Source organism: Rhipicephalus microplus, chromosome 8 (assembly GCF_043290135.1).
Source record: "Rhipicephalus microplus isolate Deutch F79 chromosome 8, USDA_Rmic, whole genome shotgun sequence".
Taxonomy (NCBI): Eukaryota; Metazoa; Arthropoda; class Arachnida; order Ixodida; family Ixodidae; genus Rhipicephalus; species Rhipicephalus microplus.
The window spans coordinates 73,198,019-73,222,994 of NC_134707.1; the positions used below are offsets into that span (position 1 = coordinate 73,198,019).

The window sequence follows — 24,976 nt, forward strand, 5'->3', positions numbered from 1 at the left end:
TGTTCAAACAGTCAACCTGACGTAAAAAGGTGCAGAGCTTTTGAGAAAGGCACAATTTTAAGCTGTGCACCGACTTCGGAAAACCAAGGTGCGGTGCAGAGCTTTTGTGCAGTTCCTGAAATCATCTACCTATGCCGCTCGGTTTCTCTGAAGCGGAATGGATCACGTTGAGTTTTCCTGCTGCAATATTGGCACGTATGCTTGAAACAAATATTTTGTTCAGTTAAGGCATCTTCGCCCTGGTGCCTTGACGACCAGAGAAAACAATTCGCGGGACATTGAGGCTGTTGTATACCACATATGTCACCCGGCAAAGCAGTATATACTTACAAGAAACAGGTCGCTTAATGAAGTCCTCTTCGTAGTGATGTGACTTTGTTAGGTAGAGGTTGTGGTACATTAGAACACGATGAAGAGACAACTATAACGTGTTTAGCCGCTAATAACATGGATGTGCTTGAATTTTTTTACTACGTAGCGCAACCCTAAAGTGGGAAAGCTTTAAAGCATATCGAATCAGCATGGAGCAAGTAAACATACAGCCCACGATAAACACAATCTCCGCCACTTTATTTTCATATCAGGAATTATTACAATTTAAGTTCGAACAATTTTCTAGTTTACACAGATAAATACATAAATTGAAGCACAGCATGTAATCAGCTGAGCAGCATGCCATCATAGTACAGCCCTTCTGAAGGTCCACTATTTCGTTTGTCGTGATGTGTGATAAAAAGATAACGATTTCCTATTCCATTGCCAAGATTGAGTACGAAAAATTCAGAAACTGCTACAAGTGTAAAACATCAATAAATAAAAAAATTCCATGGCTGAATTTCCAGTGTAATACATAAGGGCAAAACGTACCTGCATTCTGGCAACATACAGTGTTACACAGTATTACAGCAGCAAAATGTACAAATTCAATACACAGTAAAGGATTCTATACTAAAAGACATAATTCATGCATGAGAAAGTATATGCCAAAAATGTTTATCTATATTTGAGCTGTTTTATAAGTTATCCATAAGCTTTAGAACACTAAATGTTCCGGATAAGTGGTACCACATGAAAACGAATTTTAAGGCTTGAAAGAAGACAAGGGCGGAGAAGCGAGTGGGATTTACGCTTTGGGTAGCGCGCATCGTGTTAAACGAACTTTATTTGCTGAAAATTCGTGATCGCTGTTTCTATTGCTCTTTTTTTTGTTCAACTGTTGTTTTCGCCCTCAATATTTGTCATAATTTGTAATTTCTGATGGCGCAGACGCTTGCAGTGAGCCATTCTTGTCAAAGATCTGTATGAAAGCATGTGATGTCTCATATTACGGTGAAGAATTCTCATTCCGAGACTGCTTCTGGCAGTTTTCTTTGCTGCGCTGACGAACTTCCCTGCTCTTGCTTTTTCACAATAGTAGTCATTCACTTTTCCCATCGAAAATCTGGCTGCACGGCCGGGATTCAGTCGCGTCACCATCGGGTAAGCGATTGAGCTTGAGCTTCAATCACCAGTCGGACACCACACTTAACGTGAACTAATCACTGTACATTGAAGGCCTCGCTTCCGCTCAGGGGGGTCAGCTAGCCCAAATTCACAGGACACGAGCTAGCAACGCTGGGAACAATAACCGGCTTTAATGCACGATTCAAAGAAACACAACCAGCCTTCCGGACCGGCTCACCGCGGCACTAACGCATACAGGAGGACCAAAACCCCGGAATGAACCATCCCCGCAGACTGGCGGCCAATGAAACATACGCACGGGGCACGGAACAGAACAGCTGGAAAGCATGCACTGATGTAACTCAGACGTAACTCGCCGTAGAATACGAGCCATCGACTCGTCTTAGCGGACGCCCAAACCGGCGTGGCCTCTGCTCTCTAGCACACACGGGGAAAGAACCATCGCGCATAGTGCTACCGACACCGCATATCGCTCGTCTGCCACCCAAAGGCCCCCGCACTCGTCACATTTCCCTGCTTAGCCTGGAGCTAGCCACTCTCCCGCTCCACGTGGCTTTCTCGGGCGCCGATGCTCGGTTCGCGCATGGGCAAGGCCGGCGTGTTCTCCTCGCCCGGCTGCCGTCATGCGTGCTGCAGATAAGGGCCCATCAATTTGACAACATAAATGTGGAGAAAAAGCCTCAAGTGATATGCGTGCGTGCGGCATGCGCCAGAACAGACTGCAGAAGCTAAAGGCAACGTGATTGATTGATATGTGGGGTTTAACGTCCCAAAACCACCATATGATTATGAGAGACGCCGTAGTAGAGGGCTACGGAAATTTCGACCACCTGGGGTTCTTTAACGTGCACCCAAATCTGAGTACACGGGCCTACAACATTTCCGCCTCAATCGGAAATGCAGCCGCCGCAGCCGGGATTTGAACGGCAACGTGATTGTGACCGCTGTGTATTGGGCCTGATAGGTGAATTAAACCATTTCTGAAATGCGCTGCAATAACGCAGATTGCCCTTTTCCATTTATTGTATAATTATGCTTGAAATTTTCAACAAAATGGAAATGTTCTGTGCACGAAGCATCACTAGCAGCATCAGCAGCAATAATGCCTGTTTTGAGCAGTAGCGAGTCTAACCAGACATAACAAAAAAAAAATACTGAATTGGCATACTAGATTTTTGAAACTGAGTGTGAAGTGCTCGCAGCAACAGAACATTTGCTGTCCAGGGCTTGTGCATTTTTTTTGGTTAGCATTCAAGCCACACAGGAGTTGTTTTCGTCGCTGTAGCCTAACCAATAGTCAAAAACACTAGCTATTGGCAGCACTTCTGAGGTGTCATTGCAATATTTTATGTGATGCCACATGGAATGCGTTTTTGAATGTCTTTCCGATTACCCTATGGTAGTACGATGCCACACGAAACCGCACCAGGAAATCATGCAAGCAAGTAACCCTAGTTCCTGCATTTGTTGTGCCATGCATACTCACAATATGAGATGGCGCGTATTGTTTTGTGAACAGTACTTTCCAAACTCTCTTTCATGGTTACGAGCATTGCTGGCTAATACTCGCCGGTTTACAACGGCATCAACCCTCGATGAAATGAACGGCAGGAGAACCACCGTTGTATCTCGCTTGGTAAAGCATCGAATGTGTTATTGAAATGTTGTAGGCTCGGCCGCCACTAACGGCAAGTTGTCATTTCGTCAAAATTCACTTCTTCGCATTTGAGTATAGACCCCTTATAGTGTAAGTCACGGGAGCCACGAGTACCATAAGTGGTACCGCACTGTAACCAAAACAACCTATTTCTTTATGGCCGCACCTTCGCAAAGCGTGTCGAGCGTGCCGCCTCGCATGCCGAAACATCGGAGCATGCGATGCGTGTTCCTGACAAGGATTTAAGTTTTCGAATGTTTAAAAAGATAACGCAAGAAGACCCGCATTGTTAACGAAATGAATGCGAAAGGGGGGGGGGGGGGAGGGGTATAGCAAAAGAAATCATCATCACGAAATTCATCGACTATTCAGTTAGCACTAGGTGCATTACGCTGAACCCATGTCGAACCATGTCCAAAACTCCACGCGCTGAAAGTCGCCAATAGTTCAATTTTATGGGCGCGCACCCAGCTTCAAGACACCGCAATCGATTCGCGAACCATTCGAACTCTACCCGCGCCGCCCCCGTTTTCACCAATGATATTACTTTATTCAAGCTGAGACGTCACAAAGAGTTCCGCGCCTTAAATAGCACGGGACCTTTACCAAAATGCCACCAACAAGGCCTTGACTGCCGTTTGGTATGCTGCCGCGAGAACTTGGTCTGAGACATTAAAATCAGACGTCGAAAAAGTCGCACTCAAGCACTGAACCGACAATTGCGTTTGTCATACGAAGTTTTCGTTCGCGGCTTGAAGATTGAGAGCTACTCAAACCGGCTCAATTTACGGAAGACCCCACACTGGCAGCAAAGGTGAAAGCTCGCGTAATAAAGTCGAAAATGTTTAAAAATTTGCAGGAAGCAAACGCGATCTCTGTAACAAGCTCGATAAGGAAAATCTTGAGCGCAGTTGATAAAGACGGGATGTGTCTATACGGATTTTTATGAAAGGATAAATGAGAGTAAAAAAAAACCCGCATTTTAAACAATATTGCGTTATGAGCGGTTACTTTATAAGTAGCCCACAATATATCGTAATTACTCCAATACAGTAAAGGCTATACGTAATTTCCCCCATACTTTCTTTGGCTCCCTTGTCATTAAGGTTGTGCGTGACTGCTGTAGGGCTTTTCAAATTGCCTAAGTCTATCAAAAACAACACCATAAACACCTACATAATCTCTCAACACAAGGCATAGATTAGGTAGTGAGCGTCACTTTCAATCAACAAATTAATCACCAAAGCAACCAGTTTGATTAGTACGCAACCAATTATTATCATGATATACAATGTAGCAAGAGTGTCACAAAGTATGGCACTTCTATGAGACTCTCAGTGAAGGTGGCATATAATATACAAAACAAGCACTAGCAAGGCAATGCGAACAGTAGGTCAGATAATAAGCAATAAGCCCACCAGACTAAAAAAAAAATGAAATTGAGAGGTGAAGGACGTGGCGATTTGCTGGAAAGTAGCAAGCGTACAGGAACTCCCCCATGAAAGGAGCGTTTGGTTCCAAAACCCAGAGTAGATGCCTTGTCGCTAGATCACAGTATTATGACGATAATCAGTTTTCTACCAATGGTAAAGAATGGAATATTGGCTAGGGCCATAGTAATGGCAGTGCGTGTGGTTCAAACGAAAGTGATGGTAGCGGCTAGAACTATATACCGTAAATGTTGTACATTTCCTGAACCTTGCCTGATCGGTCACTTGATGCAGTGAAATACCTTGAAATTTATAGTCAACTACATCTGTTGCATCATAATGTATAGAGCTGTCACATACTTGCTTGTCACGTTATGAAATGACAGTGCCTCTGGAAGCTCCTTCACTTTCGACCAACAAAGTACAAGCGGTCAAATGTATTCGTCGAAAATATGCAGTTTTAAATGGTTTTCTGGAAATATTTCTGTCTCACATTACGTTTCACACACATAATCAGTGCCACAATGACACCAACCAAGTCGTGCTTAGAAGATTTAGATGCATGCCATGTCACACGAACACGATGTTTTAATGTACTACCCTGTTTCCTTCATCCACGTCTCTTGATCATGTCTTCACCACTGATCCTCATTGTTCACCTCCAAGGACGGGTTAACTGTATACTGCAGGCCAATACTACCCTGTTTCCTTCATCCACGTCTCTTGATCATGTCTTCACCATTGATCCTCATTGTTCACCTCCAAGGACGGGTTAGCTGTATACTGCAGGCCAACGTTCAAGTGTACGAGACCCTACTAGGGCAATAAAAATGAGTAACACACTGCTGATTTTCTCATACTTGATGTAAGTGCCATACATAGAATGAAACATGCAAAAACTGTTGAATAGTTGAAGGTAATAAAGAAACAATTTATAGCAAAGATTGTAAGTGTACAGCACTGTGTGATTTCGAGGACAGAATCACGTAGCCAATGAATCAAGCCCATGATAATGTATCGTAACAGTAATTAGGGACAAGTACTTCTTCATATCACGTTTTAACAAAACAGGACAATCTATTTTATTGCTAAAAAAGCAGTCACATGCCTACTTTCAAAGCAAACATTTAGTCCCAATACTTCATTTATTTATTTATACATATACCTACATCGCCCTTACGGGCATTGTTGTAGGGGGGAGAACAAGCAAAAGAATACAGTACAGTCGATATACCGAAAAAGATGGTTGGGGATAAAAGGCTGTTTCGTTTGAAAGAACATAGTCATAACAAAGTGAAACAACACTGTCATAAATAAGGCATCAAATTGCAAATACAAAGCAAACGTTGAAAGAGAAGAGTGCTATTGGTAACACAGGGCAATAAAAACAAAAGAAAATAATTAGTACGGAACGCATCAGGAATGTACAGTAATGATTAGTTCAACAAAAGATTGTGCAAATTTTTAACAAAAGATAAGGGAGGCGCAGAGACAATTTCTTCTGGCAAGCCGTTCCACTCATGCGTAGTTCTTGGAAAAAAGGCGTATTTGAATGCGTTGATCCTGGAAGTGTATTCACGCAGTTTTAAAGAATGGTCAGTACGGGGTGACACATAGGTAGGTGGCCTTATATACTGATCCTTGTCGATGCCTGTTTTGTTCATGAATATGCTGTAAAATAGGGACAGTCGTAGGTATTTTCGCCGGTCAGCTAACAGAGGCCATTGCAATCCTGAACGAATGTCAGCTGATCTTATGGTAAAGTTATAATTGCTTACCACAAAGCGTGCTGCGCGTGCCTGTACACGCTCCAGGGCTTCTATATTTGATTTTGTTGAGGGGTCCCAGGCACTGCAGGCTTATTCTAATATGGGACGCACATTGGATATGTATAGTGTTTCTTTCAACTTTGTTGGTGCCTGTCTGAAATTGCGCCTCAAAAAATTTAGCACTCGACTAGCCTTTAATGTTAAGTAATTAATATGAGCGTTCCAAGATAGGTTGGCAGAAAAAATGACCCCTAGGTATTTATATTCTGTTTCAACCGGCAAGGTAGCCCCAGTCATGACGTAATTTGAAATCCGAGGCTGTTTTTTGTTCGTAAACCTCACCAATTTACACTTCGACAGATTTAGTGTCATTCTCCATGAATCACACCAAGAAACTATGGAGTTCAAGTCATTCTGCAATTGAACGGTGTCCGCTTCAGAGGTAATGTTACTGTAAATGCAGCAATCGTCAGCATACAATCGAACACGGCTAGAGAGATTGTCGGAGATATCATTTATAAAAATAAGAAAAAGCAGGGGCCCCAAAACTGACCCTTGCGGCACTCCTGACAATACACCGACGCTTGATGAGCACACACCGTCAAGAATCACGCACTGCTGTCTTTCTGAAAGGTACGCCTCAATCCACATGAGAAGGGCATTAGGTATGCCTAGACAATGAAGCTTTTGCAACAACAACACATGTGACACGGAATCGAATGCCTTCTGGAAATCCAGAAATATACAGTCAACCTGAAGGCCTGAGTTAATAGAAGCTGCAATGTCGTGCGTGAACTCGACCAGTTGTGTATCGCACGAGAAACTCGCCCTGAAACCGTGTTGCAATGGGGAAAAGAAGTTATTACTTTGAAGATGATTCATTAAGTTTGTGTAAATGATATGTTCGAGTGTCTTGCAGCACACGCTTGTCAGAGAAATGGGCCTGTAGTTACACTTTTTTGTTTTATCTCCGCTATTATATACGGGGGTTACGTTGGTATTTTTCCAATCAGCTGGTAAAACGCATTGTTCAAGCGACGTTTTGTACATGAGAGTTAAAAAAGGGGCGATAGACACTGCGCAGTTTTTCAAGACGAAATTGGATATACAGTCAGGACCAGGAGCAGAGTGAACATTTATTTTTTCCAACAAGAGCACGACACCGCGTTCAGAAATTTCTATGTCGTTCATTTGCGGGAGTGAGCCATCATTCTGGCATAGACTACACATGTTAACTGGATGCGAGAACACAGACTGAAAGTATGTATTGAAACCCTGAGCTTTGGCTTCCGTGTTAGATTCGTAATTTATCCCGTCCATGATGTCAGGAATAGTGGGTCTAGAATTTCTTTCATTTTTCACGTATTTCCACACTTCCTTGGGGTTGGTTTTAAGTTTCTCGCCTAGATCACAAAGGTACATTTCTTGTGCTCTGCGCATAGCTTTTGTCACCATTTTGCCTATCTCTTTCATTTTTGAAAGCAACGCAGGATTAGGCACTTGGCAATACTTTCGATACAATCGATTCTTTCTATTTATCTTTGATCGGAGTTCCCTACTGAGCCATGGTTTATCATTGCGTCGCCTGGCCGAAATGATACACGAAGGAATGAAAGTTTGGGTCAAGGACATTATCTTTGTTTTGAAGAAATTCCTCTGCGCATTCATGTCTAACGATTAACTATGCGATTGGAACTCAGGAAAAAATGCATCCAGTTCACGCGACAATGATGGGTAGTCACCTTTTTCATATGAGAACACTTTGCGGGGTGCCTGAGCGCGGCGGTTTTTAGCACTACAAGACATTTTAGTGACAACAACTTCATGGTCGCTGATACCAGGGACCGTGACAACAGAGGATACAAGATCCGGTTCACTGCACAAAAATAAATCAAGAATGTTTGCACTGTCACCACCAATTCTTGTTGGCGCTTCGACAAATTGAAATAATGAGTGGGCATTAATCATCTCCCTAAAGGTAGTATACAGGAAAAACGTTGTGTTTAACACGGGTTTAAAGAACTTCCATTCTACATCCGGGAATTCAAATCGCCTCCGAGAATTACGTGCGTTGTTTGCAAACTTAATAAAACGTTGCTCAACTGAAAGAGAGGACGGGCAGTTCTTATACCGGGCGGCCTATAACATGAGCCAATGGCAACGGAAGAACCGTTTTGTAGCAAAATTTTACACCAGACAGTTTCGCATGAGTCGGCTTCGATGCTTATAGAATTGCTAGCTATGCTATCTTGAATGAGAACAAATACACCACCACCATGGCAATTACGGTCTTTCCTATATACGGTATAGCCAGAGGGAAACATTTCGCTGTCGCTAATTGTGTTGTCGAGCCATGATTCTGTACCAATGACTACGTGCGGATTTGTTGATTCTATCAAGGAACTGAAATCTATAGTTTTATTTTTGAGGCTTCTGCAATTTACTACAATACATACGAGATCGTGTTTGCCGGATGGTTTCTTTTTACGGTAAGCTGCATTCGTTAGTGGCTATCGAGTATCCCTGGTCACGGTGTCGGTTTCAGCATTATATACGAAGGTTTGGTTGCCTATTTTCATTTTATTAAAATGCAACTTGTATTCTGCTTTACGGTCTTTGGCGAACTGAATCAATTTCTTTCTTTCCTGTCGAACTTTACTGGAATAGTCCTCACTCAACGCGAACTCAGTTCCTTTCAGCTTTGAGGCAACAGCAAGCACACGTTCTTTGTCTTTAAATGACAAAAACCTCAGAATTATGGGCCTCGCCTTTACCGCTGTGTAGCGTCCTATCCTGTGAGTTCTTTCAATGGCAGCAGTGCTGATTGCCACGTTCAGATTTTCGGAGCAAAAGGCAATCACTGGAGCCTCTGACTGAGCCCACGTTTCATTTACAGTATCTGGAAGGCCATAAACTATCAAATTGTTTCTTCTAGATCTGCCATCTAGGTCCTCATACGAGTCCCAAACAAATACAAACAAATACTCGCCCCGCCGTGGTGGTCTAGTGGCTAAGGTACTCGGCTGCTGACCCGCAGGGCGCGGGCTCGAATCCCGGCTGCAGCGGCTGCATCTCCGATGGAGGCGGAAATGTTGTAGGCCCGTGTGCTCAGATTTGGGTGCACGTTAAAGAACCCCAGGTGGTCTAAATTTCTGGAGCCCTCCACTACGGCGTCTCTCATAATCATATAGTGGTTTTGGGACGTTAAACCCCACATATCAATCAATCAACAAACAAATACTCTCATCTCGATGGGTTTGTGTTATCATTTTGCATTCGTACTGCCCTTTGGTTTCCTATAAAGGAGGGAAAAATCTATTTTTAAGTCAGGCTTCTGCAAGATAAATTACATACGATGCGCACCAGCCCATTTTGTTAAAAGCTGAACGCGCCAGCGTCGGCTGCCCAACCGATAAGGGGCGTTTACCTGAGAACGACGGCAATATGATTAAGATTACGTGCATCCCTGTGATGAACAATCAATTTGCAGGTGTATTCGGCAAGGTTGTTCCAGATATAAGGCACCAGTATGTCCGCAACATGCACTTGGGTGATTGACGCACGCACTTTCGGGTTAAAAAAAAGTGCGTGGCTGTACAGTCGCAGTGACGTATGAAAGCACTACTTTCGGGGCGTCTGTTGTTTCCTAGCTGCCTCTTCGTTCTCCTAATTTTGACGACAGGTCTCCTGTCCTTCTGCATTCTCTGCAGATTTCACATCCCTTGATTCCACATTAGATCCTTTGGATTCAATGCCATTATGAGTGCAGTTGTCTTTCTGAATTTCGGGCCTGCTTGCCGCTTCGGTTTCTTTGGCGTCGTTTTCTTCACTGGCTTCCCCTGTGGCTTCAGCTTCAGTCTCACCACTGCCATTCTCTTCATTCGTCCCTTTCTCCGAGCCTTTCTCTCGGTTCCAGTCCGCTACTTTTTGAAACAGTGCTGTCACGCCACCAGTGCCAGTGGCCGCAACTGCTGCTATCCCGGTTTGTACGGCAGCCGGTATTCCCGCCGTTCCGAAGCTTTGCAAAAGAGCTAATACACTGCTCTTCGCAATAAAGCCGCCTAGCGTTGCTTGATAGGCAGCTGCTAGTGAGCCGGCCGCCACTCCGGACGAAGTGAATCCCACCGCGGCCAAGGCTACGGGTGCAGAGGCGAACGCAGCGGCACCAGCCACTGCACAATAAAATACGCATCACTTAGCCCTGTGCTAGTTACATTAGTTATATCAAAAGAAAGCAATACAAGCCCTACTTCTTTTGAGATTATATGACAGGGCAAGAGTGAAAGCCACCACTGGCTTGACAGGAGTACCTGCCCCATGATTCTGGCACAGAAAGGGACATGCAAAATACACAGCTGCTCGATTGGTCATAGTGTGGATAATACTGTTCAATACTAGACACTGTGGTTTTCGTAAAATTCAGTACTAAGAAGTACACCAGAAGCCCCTTTGCGGATAACATGTAGCTAGGGATTTACAAATTAAGACAATTATTGTTGTCTTTACTAACCAATTAGGAACGATTTAATAATGATCTTTTAGGTGACTCCAGCAAACAATGATGTTCCTATTGAAAAAGTTCGAGTTGGTCGTGTTTCTAAACAGTTCCGTTTGGAAAAATTCTTCAAGCATGTCAGTGCTCTGAGTGGTTAGCATGATTACGTATGTGACACGCTGAGCGTTGACACCATGTCTTCCCCAATGTTACAACCTGCCAATGCTTCTGATCTTCAGCTGGTGGCAAAAAGGTAACCAGTTTTTTTGCGTGTTTTTCATCACTGGCTCCATGTCGGGCTTCTGCTTCAGTCGCAATCTTGGTTCCACTACTGCCACTTCCTCAATCAGTCCCTTTCTCCAAAAATTTTTCATCTTTGGCTATGTTTCTGACTCGTCAGGTCAAACGCCACTCACCACTGCAGCGGCACATTGGGGAAGAGCCTTGCATCAGTGCTCACTGTCTTGCATGCGTAATCACGAAACCCACAATCAAGTTTTGCGGCAAGATATCCCTGAGGTCCGATATGCTAGTGGAGTTTGAAGAAAATAAAAAAAGTGTACCCTTGGCGCGGCTTTGCAAAAAAAGAATGAGGAGTACTCGTATCGAGCATGGTGTGCCTTCAGAAAATTTATCATATTCCTTCGGGCCTGGATTATGATGAACTGTCGACAAATGTGTCCAATTCACATAACATAAGTCCAAGGCACTCAATATTACATTCAAAGATAAAAACGAAGGAATATATATGCTGTTTTTTAGAGTTTCAGCAATTTATTGAAAATAGCATGTACTTAAATAATCAACCATTCTGCTGTCAAGCATGTTTCATTTTGACATAAAATTGAAGTATTGAATACAAGTATGCCGACAATAGGTTTTGGCTGCAATTTTATGCTCCCACAAATGTGAATGATTGCTGTCATACGCCGTACACTGAGGTAAAGTCAAGACATAGTCACCATGAAGAAGGTTCAGTTTATCTACTGAGCATTATATGTTGCTCCCTTTTGCGACGAGTTGAGGCAACTAGCATGAACAAGTTGAGTGCACACATAACAAGTGTCGATGAAGGTGATGTGCAATAGTAGTGAGCTAAACGAAGTTTAAAAACAAATATAACTACAAAGACGAATCAGTTCAGCGAAATGTCAAGGTACACGGGGTTGGGGGCGCAATATTTATCAATCCACGCTCCCTTAGGAATACGTGGGATAGTGGATAGCCAGTAGTTCAGGACAGCCAGCACACACAAGCGGTATGTACAATTGAGTACAAAACTTTGGAGATGGTTAATCTATAAAGAAGCTTCATCAATGGCTACGAATCGACTATATAATGGAGAAGTGAACAATCAACCATTAGCCTATCTGAAAATTCCCGCGACTGTCTTTTGGCAGAGTGACATAGATAGTTGTGTCACACTAGTGCTTCTATGTTTAAACAGAGATGAAAAGCTCGTCATGCCTACCTAGAGCTACTCCAGCCACAATGCCTGCTTTCTTGAGCTTCTCCTTGATCTGTAATCAAGCAGTAAAAAAGTCAATTAGAATTTCAACAAGAAACACACACTGAAGGGGTCATGAACTTTTTATTAAACAATAGTTTTTTTTAATAGAAAAGAGTTTTTTTATTCAGTATGATACAGTGCAAGTAAAAAGCTGATATAATACAGAAGGAGGTCCCAAAGTATAAACTGTCAGGGGGACCTCCTGTGAATTTATGTATAAAAATATAGAACAAAGATTGGCAACTAAGAAAAAAACAGCAAGCGAATAAAACGAAATGAACGTAATGAATATTATTATTGAAACTTATGATAGTTCAAAATATTTACATGTAAGTGATAAAACAGGAGATAACTAATTCGATTAAAATTGAATGAACTAAGTGTCGCACGACCCGTCGTCTTGCGTTCTACGCCTTATCACCTGCGAGACGAGTGCGCATGGTGAGTGCACTTCGTTTTTTCAGAAAACTGCTAGATAGAGCTCATGTTTTACGTGTCAAGAGACTTGATGCGCTCGTTCGCCTCCGCTGCACGCTTGAGACACTCTAATGCAGTGCCTTCAGAATACGATTCACCAATTTTCTTGCGCAGAGCATCAAATAAACGTTTTTTTCACTCTCTCCAGACGCAAGAATAACGTCTTTCGACGACATTTGCAGTGTAACAGACAGATGCGGGGCCAATTTGTTATGTTGTGATCCTCCCTCTTTTCTTGACTGTACAAGTTCTGTCGTGATTCCATAAAAAATAAGCCGTTGGCAGTTCGGTCTCGTGTTGCCCCTTCTCATCCTTTCTTCATTGCTTTTCTTTTATTGTTGAAGGAAAAAAATTCACACTAAGTACAACCAATTGGCACCTATTCGTTTGTTCTGCTGATTGATTGATTTGTGGGGTTCAACGTCCCAAAACCACCATATGATTATGAGAGACGCTGTAGTGGAGGGCTCCGGAAATTTCGACCACCTTGGTTTCTTTAACGTGCACCCAAATGTGAGTACACGGGCTTACACCATTTCCGCCTCCATCGGAAATGCAGCCGCCACAGCCGGGATTTGATCCCGCGACCTGCGGGTCAGCAGCCGAGTACCTTAGCTACTAGACCACCGTGGCGGGGCACGTTCGTTTGTTCTACTAGAGATTGTAATCAAGTTCTCTGCATTTCAGTCGGCAGAGTTGCAAAAGTGCATGCTTGCCATACAAAGCCTTGATTATTTCGTGTCATGAAGCGATGTCATTAACAAATATGACGCAATTGTACGTGTGCTGACAAAAGAGTCATTTAATTATTGCATTAGTCAGCAACTTTGAAAATACCATGGCAACTAGTTTGCCAGTGGAAAGTGTTATATTGCCATTCATCGGTGACGCACGATACTACTGATGTGTGTGGCACCATCACTTCGCACTCCAGCAAAGTTTCAGAATCAGAATGGCTAATTATCCACTAACACCTTTGTCAGTGAGCAAAGCGGCTAAAAAACAGGGTTTGAAGACATGTGCAAAAACGTAATCAATCATAGTGTTTAGCCATAACTGTGCTAGAAATGACACCTAAGCACCTAAGGGAGCCTTTGACATGCAGTGTCTGTCCTTTGATGAGAAAAAACAATTAGTAGGTGTTGTGAACACTTGCGAGCTCCCACTGCTTTTTTCTTTGCTGCATTTCGCTATGCTAGGACAAGTTCCTCCGCTGATTGCGGGCGCGCCATCACACAATAACCTGTTCAAACGATTGAGTGAATGTTTGCAGCGAGCTACACAGTAAAAAATTTTTACACCCAGAAGGGTGCAAATGAGCTTGTCCCGTGGACGACACCCTAAGGGTGTTAATTCAGCACCTTCCAAAAAGGGTGCTTTACCATGCACCCTTAGAATAGGGTGTACATGTAAAAAAACTGTAGGGTGTTAAAAAAACACCCTTAAGGAAGGGTGCCTTCGATGTACATCACTTTTTTAGCACCCTCTGAGGAGGGTGCGAGAAGGGTGCACAAGGGTGTTGAGTGCCCATGGCAGGGGTGGCGAATACTGCCACCAATAGATATCAGCATGCACTGATTAAACACTACTTGAAGAAAGTGGTCCTGATTATCGATGGTGCGCCACCTGTCGAGCTCCATTCATTGCGTGTGGGCAAAAATATAAACGCGTACAATCGTGTATGAACTTGTGCTGGATCTATATATACTTCAGTGTATATGCATAATGCGCGTTACAGAAAATGAAGCCTTGCTGCCGTTGCATATGGCGTTTATTTAATAGGCAAATAAAACATAAAGTTTTCTTCTCCCACACAACTTTTTTACCAGATATACGTTCATGTATACGTACACTACACATGCAACACCTCAAATGTTTATTATATTTTTTCAGTTTCACTTTATTGACAATTCTTTGCAACATACAATTACACTGGTTTCAGTTTAGTATACTGCTTCAAGTACATATAGACTACAAATGAAATACACGCTAATATATTCCTATAATTCTTTCAAGTATCTACAATCTCAGTGGTTTCCAGTTTAATACTCCTTCGTGTACACAATCAATTAATAGGAATGAAATACAGGCAAATATATACTTATGATTCTTTCAAATATATACAATCACCATGATTTCACTATATACGCCTTCATGTACACAATCGTTCCCAAGAAGTGATGCACACAAAAATATATATGGATAGTGTTTTCAAAGGTATACAATCACAGTGGTTTAAGCTTTGTATTCCTGGATGTATAACAATTGGTTATGAGAAATGATGTACATGCAAACATATACGGGTTTTCGCACATATAACTTTAGCGAATACTTAAGAAACCAATACAATGGTCAGAAACACAATATGCTAAAAACAAACACAAAACTGAGTCAGGACACAGAAAAAACAAAAGAGGTAATGCATAATTATGGCTAAAGACACAGCTGGGTCACTTTATGCCAAATGTCCCAGCCATTTTGGCAACCATCTCAAATGTATTAGAAAAACACGTGCTGCATTGAAAATAGTGAACTTCTGAAATATTTAGGAGAGGAAAAATATTTGGTCACGTGGCTGCCTTCTGAACTTTCTGGAATGCCGTCTAGGTGTTGTATGTGAAAAATTGTATTTTAAAAGCACCGCTCCTTCTTTCCATACGAAACTCGGTCTACGTGTTACGTAACCAGAGCTTAATTTGGGAGAGTTGGTTCATCGTGGTTGTGTGCTAGTCACAGCGCGACAACTTTAGGAAGAGACAGAAAGGACAGGAAAGAGCACAGACTGTCAACTGAATTTAATGAATGTGCTACGAGCGCTTTTATACGGAGTACAAGAACCGTGTTCATGCGCGACGACACGTGTGAGCACTACAAAATAATTTTAACTGTGAAAAGAAGACTCCCTCTCGGAAAGGATAAGTGAACGTGTAGTGATGCACTGATCATTGGTTTACTTGATAAAAAATACTTCTACAAACGTTAAATTGGCATTAAGTAAACCTATTCTCGTGACGAATGGGGCAAGATTGACTATTCCTGTTGCTGTTTAGTACACACACTTTTGAAAGCATGCAAGGGGTGGAAAACAACACGCTAATATCATATCTGCTGGCTATTTTTCTAGTTGTGAGACACGTGATGTGGTATAACATGCAAAGGTTTTGGTCATTGTTTTTTGTTGGTCCTGTCTTCTTTAACTTTACTTTCTGCAGGGCGGTTTTGCAAACGGGTGTGAAGATTCTGTTAGGATACCCAGCATCTTTTAGTCTTTTAATCTGGTTTTTAAGCCTGACCTCACCCTTGTGCTAACATGACTTCTGAAGGGTGGCCTGAATACATGTGGTATCAATTCCTATTTCTATTATTTTGAATGCCCACTATCAAAAGGCAGAACATTCTTAGCACTCCTGGGCTGATAGCACCAGCCAATACCCCAACAGCATCATCACACTTGTTTGCGAAACCCTCCTGCAGAATAATTGAAGTTTTTGCGCACACACACAAGGACACAGAAGAAGGGAACACAAGGACCAGCGCAGACTAACAACTGATTTTTATTCAGTAAGAAAACAGAATATATACGCTTACTTGCACCCCATGATCACCGCGCATGAGCAAAAACGGCATCGTACAATCTTAAAAACCAAATATCACATGTTGTTCAGCAATTCAATTTCTTTTTCACTAAGCGATATCGACGGATGGCTGACGCACATATCTTTAAGTCTAGAGATGTGCCACGCTTCTACTATTTCTCTTGTTGTCTGATTTGGGTGTACATACACCACCTCAGTTTGATCAAACAACGGCTTACATGCACTAAAAGAACAACGCGCACAGTGCAGTGCTAAATGTGTTTCCGGCCTCCCTTTCAAGTTGGTCATGTGCTCCTTCAATCTCACATTTAAGCATCGGCCAGTCTGACCGACATAAAAGTTCCCACAACTGAAGGGGGTCTTATAAACTACCTTTCTTTTGCACTCAACCACCTGATGACCTGCACGCTTGGAACAATTGCCTCCGATATCCCTCGTCCTTTCCTCGTACAGATTATTTACAGCCGGACACACGCCCCCTAGTTTGTTCTTTGCCGAGAATACAACTTTGACACCATATTTAGCTGCCACCTTCTTAAGTTTATGGGAGAAACCATGCTCGTAGGGGATTACCGAAATTTTCTTTGTATCTTGGCTTCTTTCCTCTTTCTCCCCGGATTTCATTTTCTTCATTAATCTTTCGCTTGCAGTTAGAAGAAACGAGTTAGGGTATCCTGCCTTTTCCAGCTTTACCTTCTGTTCAAGGAAAGATTCTTTTAACTTGTGCTTACATGTTTTTGTAAGAGCTGAATTGAAACACCCCATTGCTATACCGTTTTTTACTATCCTTGAATGGGAGGAAGCGTACTGCAACAGGGGCTTCTCTGTTCTAGGCGAATACTTCCAACACACATGGTTCTTTTCAAAAACAAGCTTCATATCTAGGAACTGTAAACAGTTTTCGGTGGGTTGTTCAGATGTAAAAACTAGGCCTTTGCCTCTCCGTCTGAAAGTCTCCATTACACTTGTGGTGACAGCATCCCAGTCTGTGTCTACACCCAAAATCAAATAATCATCAACATATCTGAATATTTTTAAGGACTTGCCACCCAAATCAGAATCAACCAGTCTGTCAACTTTGCTCAAAAAAATTGTACTCAGTACAGGGGCTACCTTGGATCCAATACACACTCCATTCTTTTGACGGAACAGTCTATCTTGAAATAGTACAACCGTGCTGTCCAAGTACATGCAAAGTAATTCAAGAAACGTTTCTAGTGACATTCCACTGCGATTACGGAAGGCCACTTCATCATTGTCCCGTTCAATGCACTCTTTCACAGAATCTAGCAGAGCATCCTGCGGCAAAGAGTAGTATAAATCTTGAATATCAACACTAAAACCCTTGTAGCTGCCTTCTTTAACTCCCGATAAATACGATATCACCTCCTCAGAATTCTTGACGACAAACGGGTCCTTAGGAGACAAGGACGCTAGTAATTTTTGAAGAAACCCAGATACAATGAATTGCCACGAATTGTGTTCCGATACTATTGCTCTGAACGGAACCCCTAGTTTATGCGTCTTTGCCGCAAAGAACACTTCCAAAGTATGACCCTTTTCCTTTTTTACTAGCGACGACAAACTATCCAACTTATACTTCTTCAGCAACCCCACAGCACGTTTCTTGAGTTCCTGCGGTTTTATTTTTACTTCCTCGAAACATTTGTGCATAACATCCGAAGCCTTACTAGAATACATGTTATCCGGTAAAACAACAAGGTGACTTTCCTTGTCTGACTTCACTACCCTCAATTCCTTAGAATACAGATAGCGAGCAAGCTGTCCTACAATAGGACGTTGTCTTCGGTTGATCCTTACATTCGCAACTACTTCTACACATTCTCTAATGCACGGTTGTACTCACGGTCATGTACGGTTGTAATGCACGGTTGTTGGACAGCACGGTTGTACTATTTCAAGATAGACTGTTCCGTCAAAAGAATGGAGTGTGTATTGGATCCAAGGTAGCCCCTGTACTGAGTACAATTTTTTTGAGCAAAGTTGACAGACTGGTTGATTCTGATTTGGGTGGCAAGTCCTTAAAAATATTCAGATATGTTGATGATTATTTGATTTTGGGTGTAGACACAGACTGGGATGCTGTCACCACAAGTGTAATGGAGACTTTCAGACGGAGAGGCAAAGGCCTAGTTTTTACATCTGAACAACCCACCGAAAACTGTTTACAGTTCCTAGATATGAAGCTTGTTTTTGAAAAGAACCATGTGTGTTGGAAGTATTCGCCTAGAACAGAGAAGCCCCTGTTGCAGTACGCTTCCTCCCATTCAAGGATAGTAAAAAACGGTATAGCAATGGGGTGTTTCAATTCAGCTCTTACAAAAACATGTAAGCACAAGTTAAAAGAATCTTTCCTTGAACAGAAGGTAAAGCTGGAAAAGGCAGGATACCCTAACTCGTTTCTTCTAACTGCAAGCGAAAGATTAATGAAGAAAATGAAATCCGGGGAGAAAGAGGAAAGAAGCCAAGATACAAAGAAAATTTCGGTAATACCCTACGAGCATGGTTTCTCCCATAAACTTAAGAAGGTGGCAGCTAAATATGGTGTCAAAGTTGTATTCTCGGCAAAGAACAAACTAGGGGGCGTGTGTCCGGCTGTAAATAATCTGTACGAGGAAAGGACGAGGGATATCGGAGGCAATTGTTCCAAGCGTGCAGGTCATCAGGTGGTTGAGTGCAAAAGAAAGGTAGTTTATAAGACCCCCTTCAGTTGTGGGAACTTTTATGTCGGTCAGACTGGCCGATGCTTAAATGTGAGATTGAAGGAGCACATGACCAACTTGAAAGGGAGGCCGGAAACACATTTAGCACTGCACTGTGCGCGTTGTTCTTTTAGTGCATGTAAGCCGTTGTTTGATCAAACTGAGGTGGTGTATGTACACCCAAATCAGACAACAAGAGAAATAGTAGAAGCGTGGCACATCTCTAGACTTAAAGATATGTGCGTCAGCCATCCGTCGATATCGCTTAGTGAAAAAGAAATTGAATTGCTGAACAACATGTGATATTTGGTTTTTAAGATTGTACGATGCCGTTTTTGCTCATGCGCGGTGATCATGGGGTGCAAGTAAGCGTATATATTCTGTTTTCTTACTGAATAAAAATCAGTTGTTAGTCTGCGCTGGTCCTTGTGTTCCCTTCTTCTGTGTCCTTGTGTGTGTGCGCAAAAACTTCAATTATGCAGCAGTACCAACTAGCCCGTCTTTCCGTACTCCTGCAGAAATTAAAGGTAAAGGAAACAGGACCAAAAGAAAAAGAGAATGACCAATCATCTTTGCATGTCACATGATACTACGTACATAAGGTGTCTCACAATTTTAGGAAAAGAGCCAGCATATATGACATTGTTGTTTTCCACCCCTTGCAAGCTTTCAAAAGTGCATGTACTTAGAGCAACAGGAATAGTCAATCTTGCACCATTCGTCACTAGAATAGGTTTATTGAATGCCAATCTAATGTGTATGAGATACCGCTAACACGTGGAAAAGTAAACATAGGACAAACTGGGCAATGCTTCAATGATCAAGCAAGACAGCATGCTTCAAATGTTAAGAAGGGCTATAGTCTCATGGCCGGACACCGTAAAGAATGTAAGTGTAGTCCTAGGTTTCATGAAACACGGTTTTTGAAAAAAAAAGCAAGCAGAAAAATGAGAGATTTTAGAACTCTTTATCAGGAAGGCCAAGGATCAATGCATCAGTACACCTTCACTTATCTTTTCCGAAAAAGAGTATTCTTTTCTCGGTTAAAATTATTTTGTCATGGTCACACATGTGTTGTTGCAGATGAGCCCTGGTCTTGTGCTCAGTATAAAAACGCTCGTAGCACCTTCAATAAAATTCAGTTGACAGCGCTCTTTCCTGTCCTTTTTGCGATAAGATTTTTATTACAGAAAAGAATTTCATTTTCTTACAGTTTAGGTATAATGATGAGTTTTCATTGTATCACAACATGGAGCAAATTGCATCTCAATACGGACAAAAATCACGATTTTGTGAAATTCGTGATATTTTATCGTATATTTCAGCAGCTTGAGAGGTCTAAAGATATTTTTTCCTCAAAATATACCTTCTGTGGAGTAAGTATTCACTGCTCAGATATTCATACAAAGTGCAATATTGCAATAAAAAATGCAAACATAACACATTTTGGCTTTATTCTTGGGAGCGAATGTGGCAAAAAAATTGCACTATTATTATTGAGCTTGATACCTTACAGAAGCACATTTACTTAACAGGTAGACCGAATTTGCTTTAGAAAAAATAAGCGGTAGTTTTAAAACAAAATTTTCCACAAACAGCACACAGGCGGCATTATGCCAGGAAGTTATAAGCCAGCCACATGAACAAAACTTTTTTTCTCGCTGAAGTATTCTAGCAGTTTACTGTTTTCAACGCAGTAAGTCAGCACAGTTTTTTTTCAAATACAATTCAGATGGTCGCCAAAGTGGCTGGGACGTTTGGCATGGAATGGTCCAGCTATATTTAGGCAAAATAACTTACACAAATAACAATATTTGTTCATCTACCATGACCACACTAGAAAAAGTTGTTCAGGCATTGTGACACTAAACTTTTCAGCGTCGTACTGCCTGAACAACTTCTTTGATAAACTCTAAACTCACGCCGAGAAAAAGCCGCTCAATCACGGTGGTTGTTAAAGGCCTTGCGGCCGTAGACAATGTTGAAAATAAAAAAAAATCAACTCATCAGTGCTGTCACTCCTTCCTTCTTCGTCATTACTAACACGGAAGATTTTTCGGTTATCCATGTGGAGGTTCAGGAAGTAGGCTTGCTTTAGGCTGGGTCTGGGGTAGACTACGCAGGACGTCAGTGGCACCCTCTCATCCTGTAATAAGAGCAAATATGACTTCTCATAAAAGGATTTTCGTGCTGTTCTGGCAGCACCATATATAAGGAATGTGTAAGGCGTATCCTTCGAAATGGCGTGTAATTGACATTACACTGAACTCGAAGCATACAACCCATACATTCCAATAATTTCGTATGATAAAGACAGAGTTTTCCAGCATACAGCGAATTCCCGAAATGAGGTGAAGTGTAAGATTACAGCTCAAAAATGGCACTTACGAAAGCCTGAACTCACTTAAGAATCAAATTCCTTCAAGGGTAGTGAGCCAGTGTGAAAAACAATTCTTAAAGTACAACGTTTAGAACATGTAGCATTAATCAAAACGCACAAGAAACTTACCTCTTCATGTACAAACAGTGAAGACATCTCTGCTTTCTCTTTTACATGAGAACAAATGATCTTGGGCGTGGCACTAGCGAAGAGGTCTGCAAAAAAAAGTAAAAGATTCACTTCCTTAAATCACGCCTCTAACAATCTGAGGAATTGTTACAAGTCACCAATCAGTGCAATTCTGACGGCCTCTACAAGGGCATCAAAAATGAACAATTTTCTCGTTCTTTCTACCCTCACAAGACGCTCCGTCAATGGAATCTAATCCAAATTTGACGCTGTGCTTCCTATTTGCCTGCTTTCTAGACGTAGGGTTGCGAACATGTGTTTTGTGCACCTAATCTAGCACAGAAATTCGTCATCTCTAATTCAATCATCTTAATTCATTGTAATTTGATAAAACATGTGATAGCTCGTCCAGTTTTTAAAGAGTTGCGGGCCTGCAATAGGCACTGCCTAGCAAGTATGAAAGTATTTCTTTAAAAACATTTTTTCAAAGCTTGCTTTCAGAAAAAGCGTCTGGCATATTTCGACAACCAAGCCCCTCCTCTGACGGCAATCAGGGGCACGCTATTAGCGATTATTGACCACGGGATTTACAAACGTCACCCGTGCCTAAATACTCAGTTAAACACAATCAAGCAAGTAGGAGCGCTCGAACGACACCAACGCGCGCGGACGCCGTCTACGTTGCAGCAGCCATGGCTTATGCTAGAGCTACCGCACATAGCTCCCACAGTCACGTTTACTCTCTCGATTCTGTTATAACGCCGAACGTTATCGCAGATGAAGGCAAAGCACGAAAACAGCAAACAGAAACGAGGGAAAACAACGCACGGCGATGGCCACAACAACAAGCCTTTGGAAGTCTGCTAGATCTTTCCCTGTTGCTGGTGACACTTGTCCTAAATAGTTTAAAAGACCGAGGCGCACGTGCTCAGAGCATCGCGGCATATCAGCACCTCCAACTACACCATCTTTAAGCAAAAAAAAAGCCATTTCGTACAGTGCGCCTCTGTACATAATTTTTTCTTTTTCTTTCTTTTTTTACGCTTACACCTACAGAAGCACGTTGCACATTTGAGTATTAATAGAAATGTTATTACGATGTAGCTCAAAGCACATCTTAAAACAATATCAATCACTTTGTGCAGTGTAGAGACAATGTGCGATCAGCAACTAATCCCGCCCTTGTTAAGTGATCACATCACTCACTGTATGAGTGATGCAGGCACTTACACAACATCGCGCATAGCAGTGTGAACTAGTTAAGTCCCACGTTTAATCGGGCATCTGCAACAGGCCCGCGAACGCATGCTGTTGTAAATGGCTGGCAGCCTACTTCGGCAGAGCTGCTGCAGGCGCCCAGCTAGCGCTGTATGATTACTACCTACGAAAACAGTACACTCACCGTTAACAGGCCCACGTTGTCAGTGTCCACCACTCCATGAATATTCCTTAATCCGAGCGTCACTTCGAACACGGTGTCATGCGTGACCACCATTGAAGATGCGCCTGTTTGCTAGAACTCGCACAGCGACCAAGACCCCAGACCAACGCAACGCATTTGAAAGACCGATGAGACAGAGAGAGCAACATTGGGAGAGAGAAGGAGGAGGCACTGGCGGCGGCGTGGCGGCGGCGTGGCGGCGCCGCAGCTGTCGACGCAGTTGTTCGGTGACGCAACTCTTCGCTTATCTACGCCGCCGTTTTGGGAGCAACGCTGACCGGGGTGAACGGGGGGGGGGGGAGGAGCGGCAAACCCCCGCCAAGACGGCGTCGAAAGGCAAACGCTATGGCGCATACGGCGGACGGCCGTTCGTCGCGGAATGACTCCTTGTAAACGGCCACTCTCCTTCCAGCCAGTCGCACAGCGACGCAGGTTATTTACCAGCCTCGGGTTCTTTGAGTATTTTGACGGAATGCGATTGCAGTGGGAGAAAAATAGTGAAGCAAAACTTGCGGAAAACAAAGTGCACCATGGAATGGCCAGAAACAATAATTATTTTGTCCTCGGTGGCATTAGCGGGAGAGCATCGCTACACCTTTTTCCAGAGAAATTTCTTTTTGCATTGTCTGTGTCAGGCGATTCTGCGTATGGTGCCGCAAACACTGAATGCGTAGTCGAAGCTGGAACAAATTAATCCACAGTAGCGGATGTTTAGAAGGCTTGTCATGCACCACGAAACGTGCCGAGGTTGTTATAACAAACTTTTTGCTGACCACATGATCAGCACATAATTCCATATGGTTGCCCAATGAGCTAGCTAAGCACCTGTAGCAAAGGCAGTGCACGTTCTTGGTAAACGTTCTTAATATAAACGATGGTTGTGCATAAGTGCAGTGACAGCTTTCCGTGTGAATTGGTCATAACCCACGTTTTCGAGCGTAGAAGCGCCTCAACGGAGCTAATCAGTTACCACAGCAAGTTCGTAAGCAATGATGAGGTACGAAAATGTGCAGCTGTTTTCCATGTACTGAATAGTTAGTGTACAGTGCCTTGACCACCGCCATTTCTTAAGCCACCTTCCATATAGACTCCCAGTCTGAACAGGTGTGGGACCTTAAACACTAAGAAGCAGTGCCCCCCCCTCCGCACACACACACAAAATTTGAGGGCGCACGGGCTGATACACACACATACTTATTCACAGGCGCACACACATACACGTATACACACATACGGCAACACACACACGCGACCGTAAACGCACGCATGCATGGGCGTACACATGTGCACAGGCACGCTTAACACAAGCACGGACTCGCACATACACGCGCACGCACACATGCACGGGTGTACACACAATCGCGCTTACACGCGAACACATGCGCAGGCTCACGCACACACACCCATACTCGGGCGAACATTATGTTCCTGTATATAATCCACAGCAAACATGTAGCTTATAACAACGCTAAGGTGAGCTTTCGTAACGTTCATTGCAGTTAATTGCCATTATAGAGGAAACGCGATTTGCTTCTGTGACATTCTGCTGTATTCGGAGAGCACCTTCACACATTCTAAGTCTAGGCCGTCATTTAACGCAAGGTCCACATATTGGTGCAGTAGCTACGCTGCTCGGCCGCCAAGCCGAAGGTCGCGGGTTCGATGCCGGCCGTGGCAGTCGAATTCAGATGGAGGCGAAAAGGTAGAAGCCTGTGCACTGTGCGATATCAGCGCCCGTTAAAGAACACCAAATGGTCAAAATCTCTAGAGCTTTCCACTATGACGACCCTCATAATCATATCAAGGTTTTTGAGACGTAAAATACCAAATATTATAATTATGTGTTCTTCTTATGCTGCATATTCCATCTGATGAATCGTCACCTACACCCTTCTCAGGCACAAA

At 42.8% G+C, this 24,976-nt stretch overlaps 1 protein-coding gene across 1 annotated transcript in view; it reads right to left on the bottom strand.

The window, feature by feature from the left end:
- Positions 1–303: 303 nt before the first annotated feature.
- Positions 304–24,976, bottom strand: part of LOC142769162 (uncharacterized) — a 34,971-nt gene continuing 10,298 nt past the window's right edge. Inside the window, exons 3-4 of the mRNA XM_075872132.1 lie at positions 12,287–12,335; positions 304–10,492 (exon numbers count right to left, since the gene is read on the bottom strand). Of these exons, the coding sequence (XP_075728247.1) occupies positions 9,987–10,492; positions 12,287–12,335 (555 nt within the window). The 3' untranslated portion in view covers positions 304–9,986. The remainder of the gene's footprint in view (positions 10,493–12,286; positions 12,336–24,976) is intronic.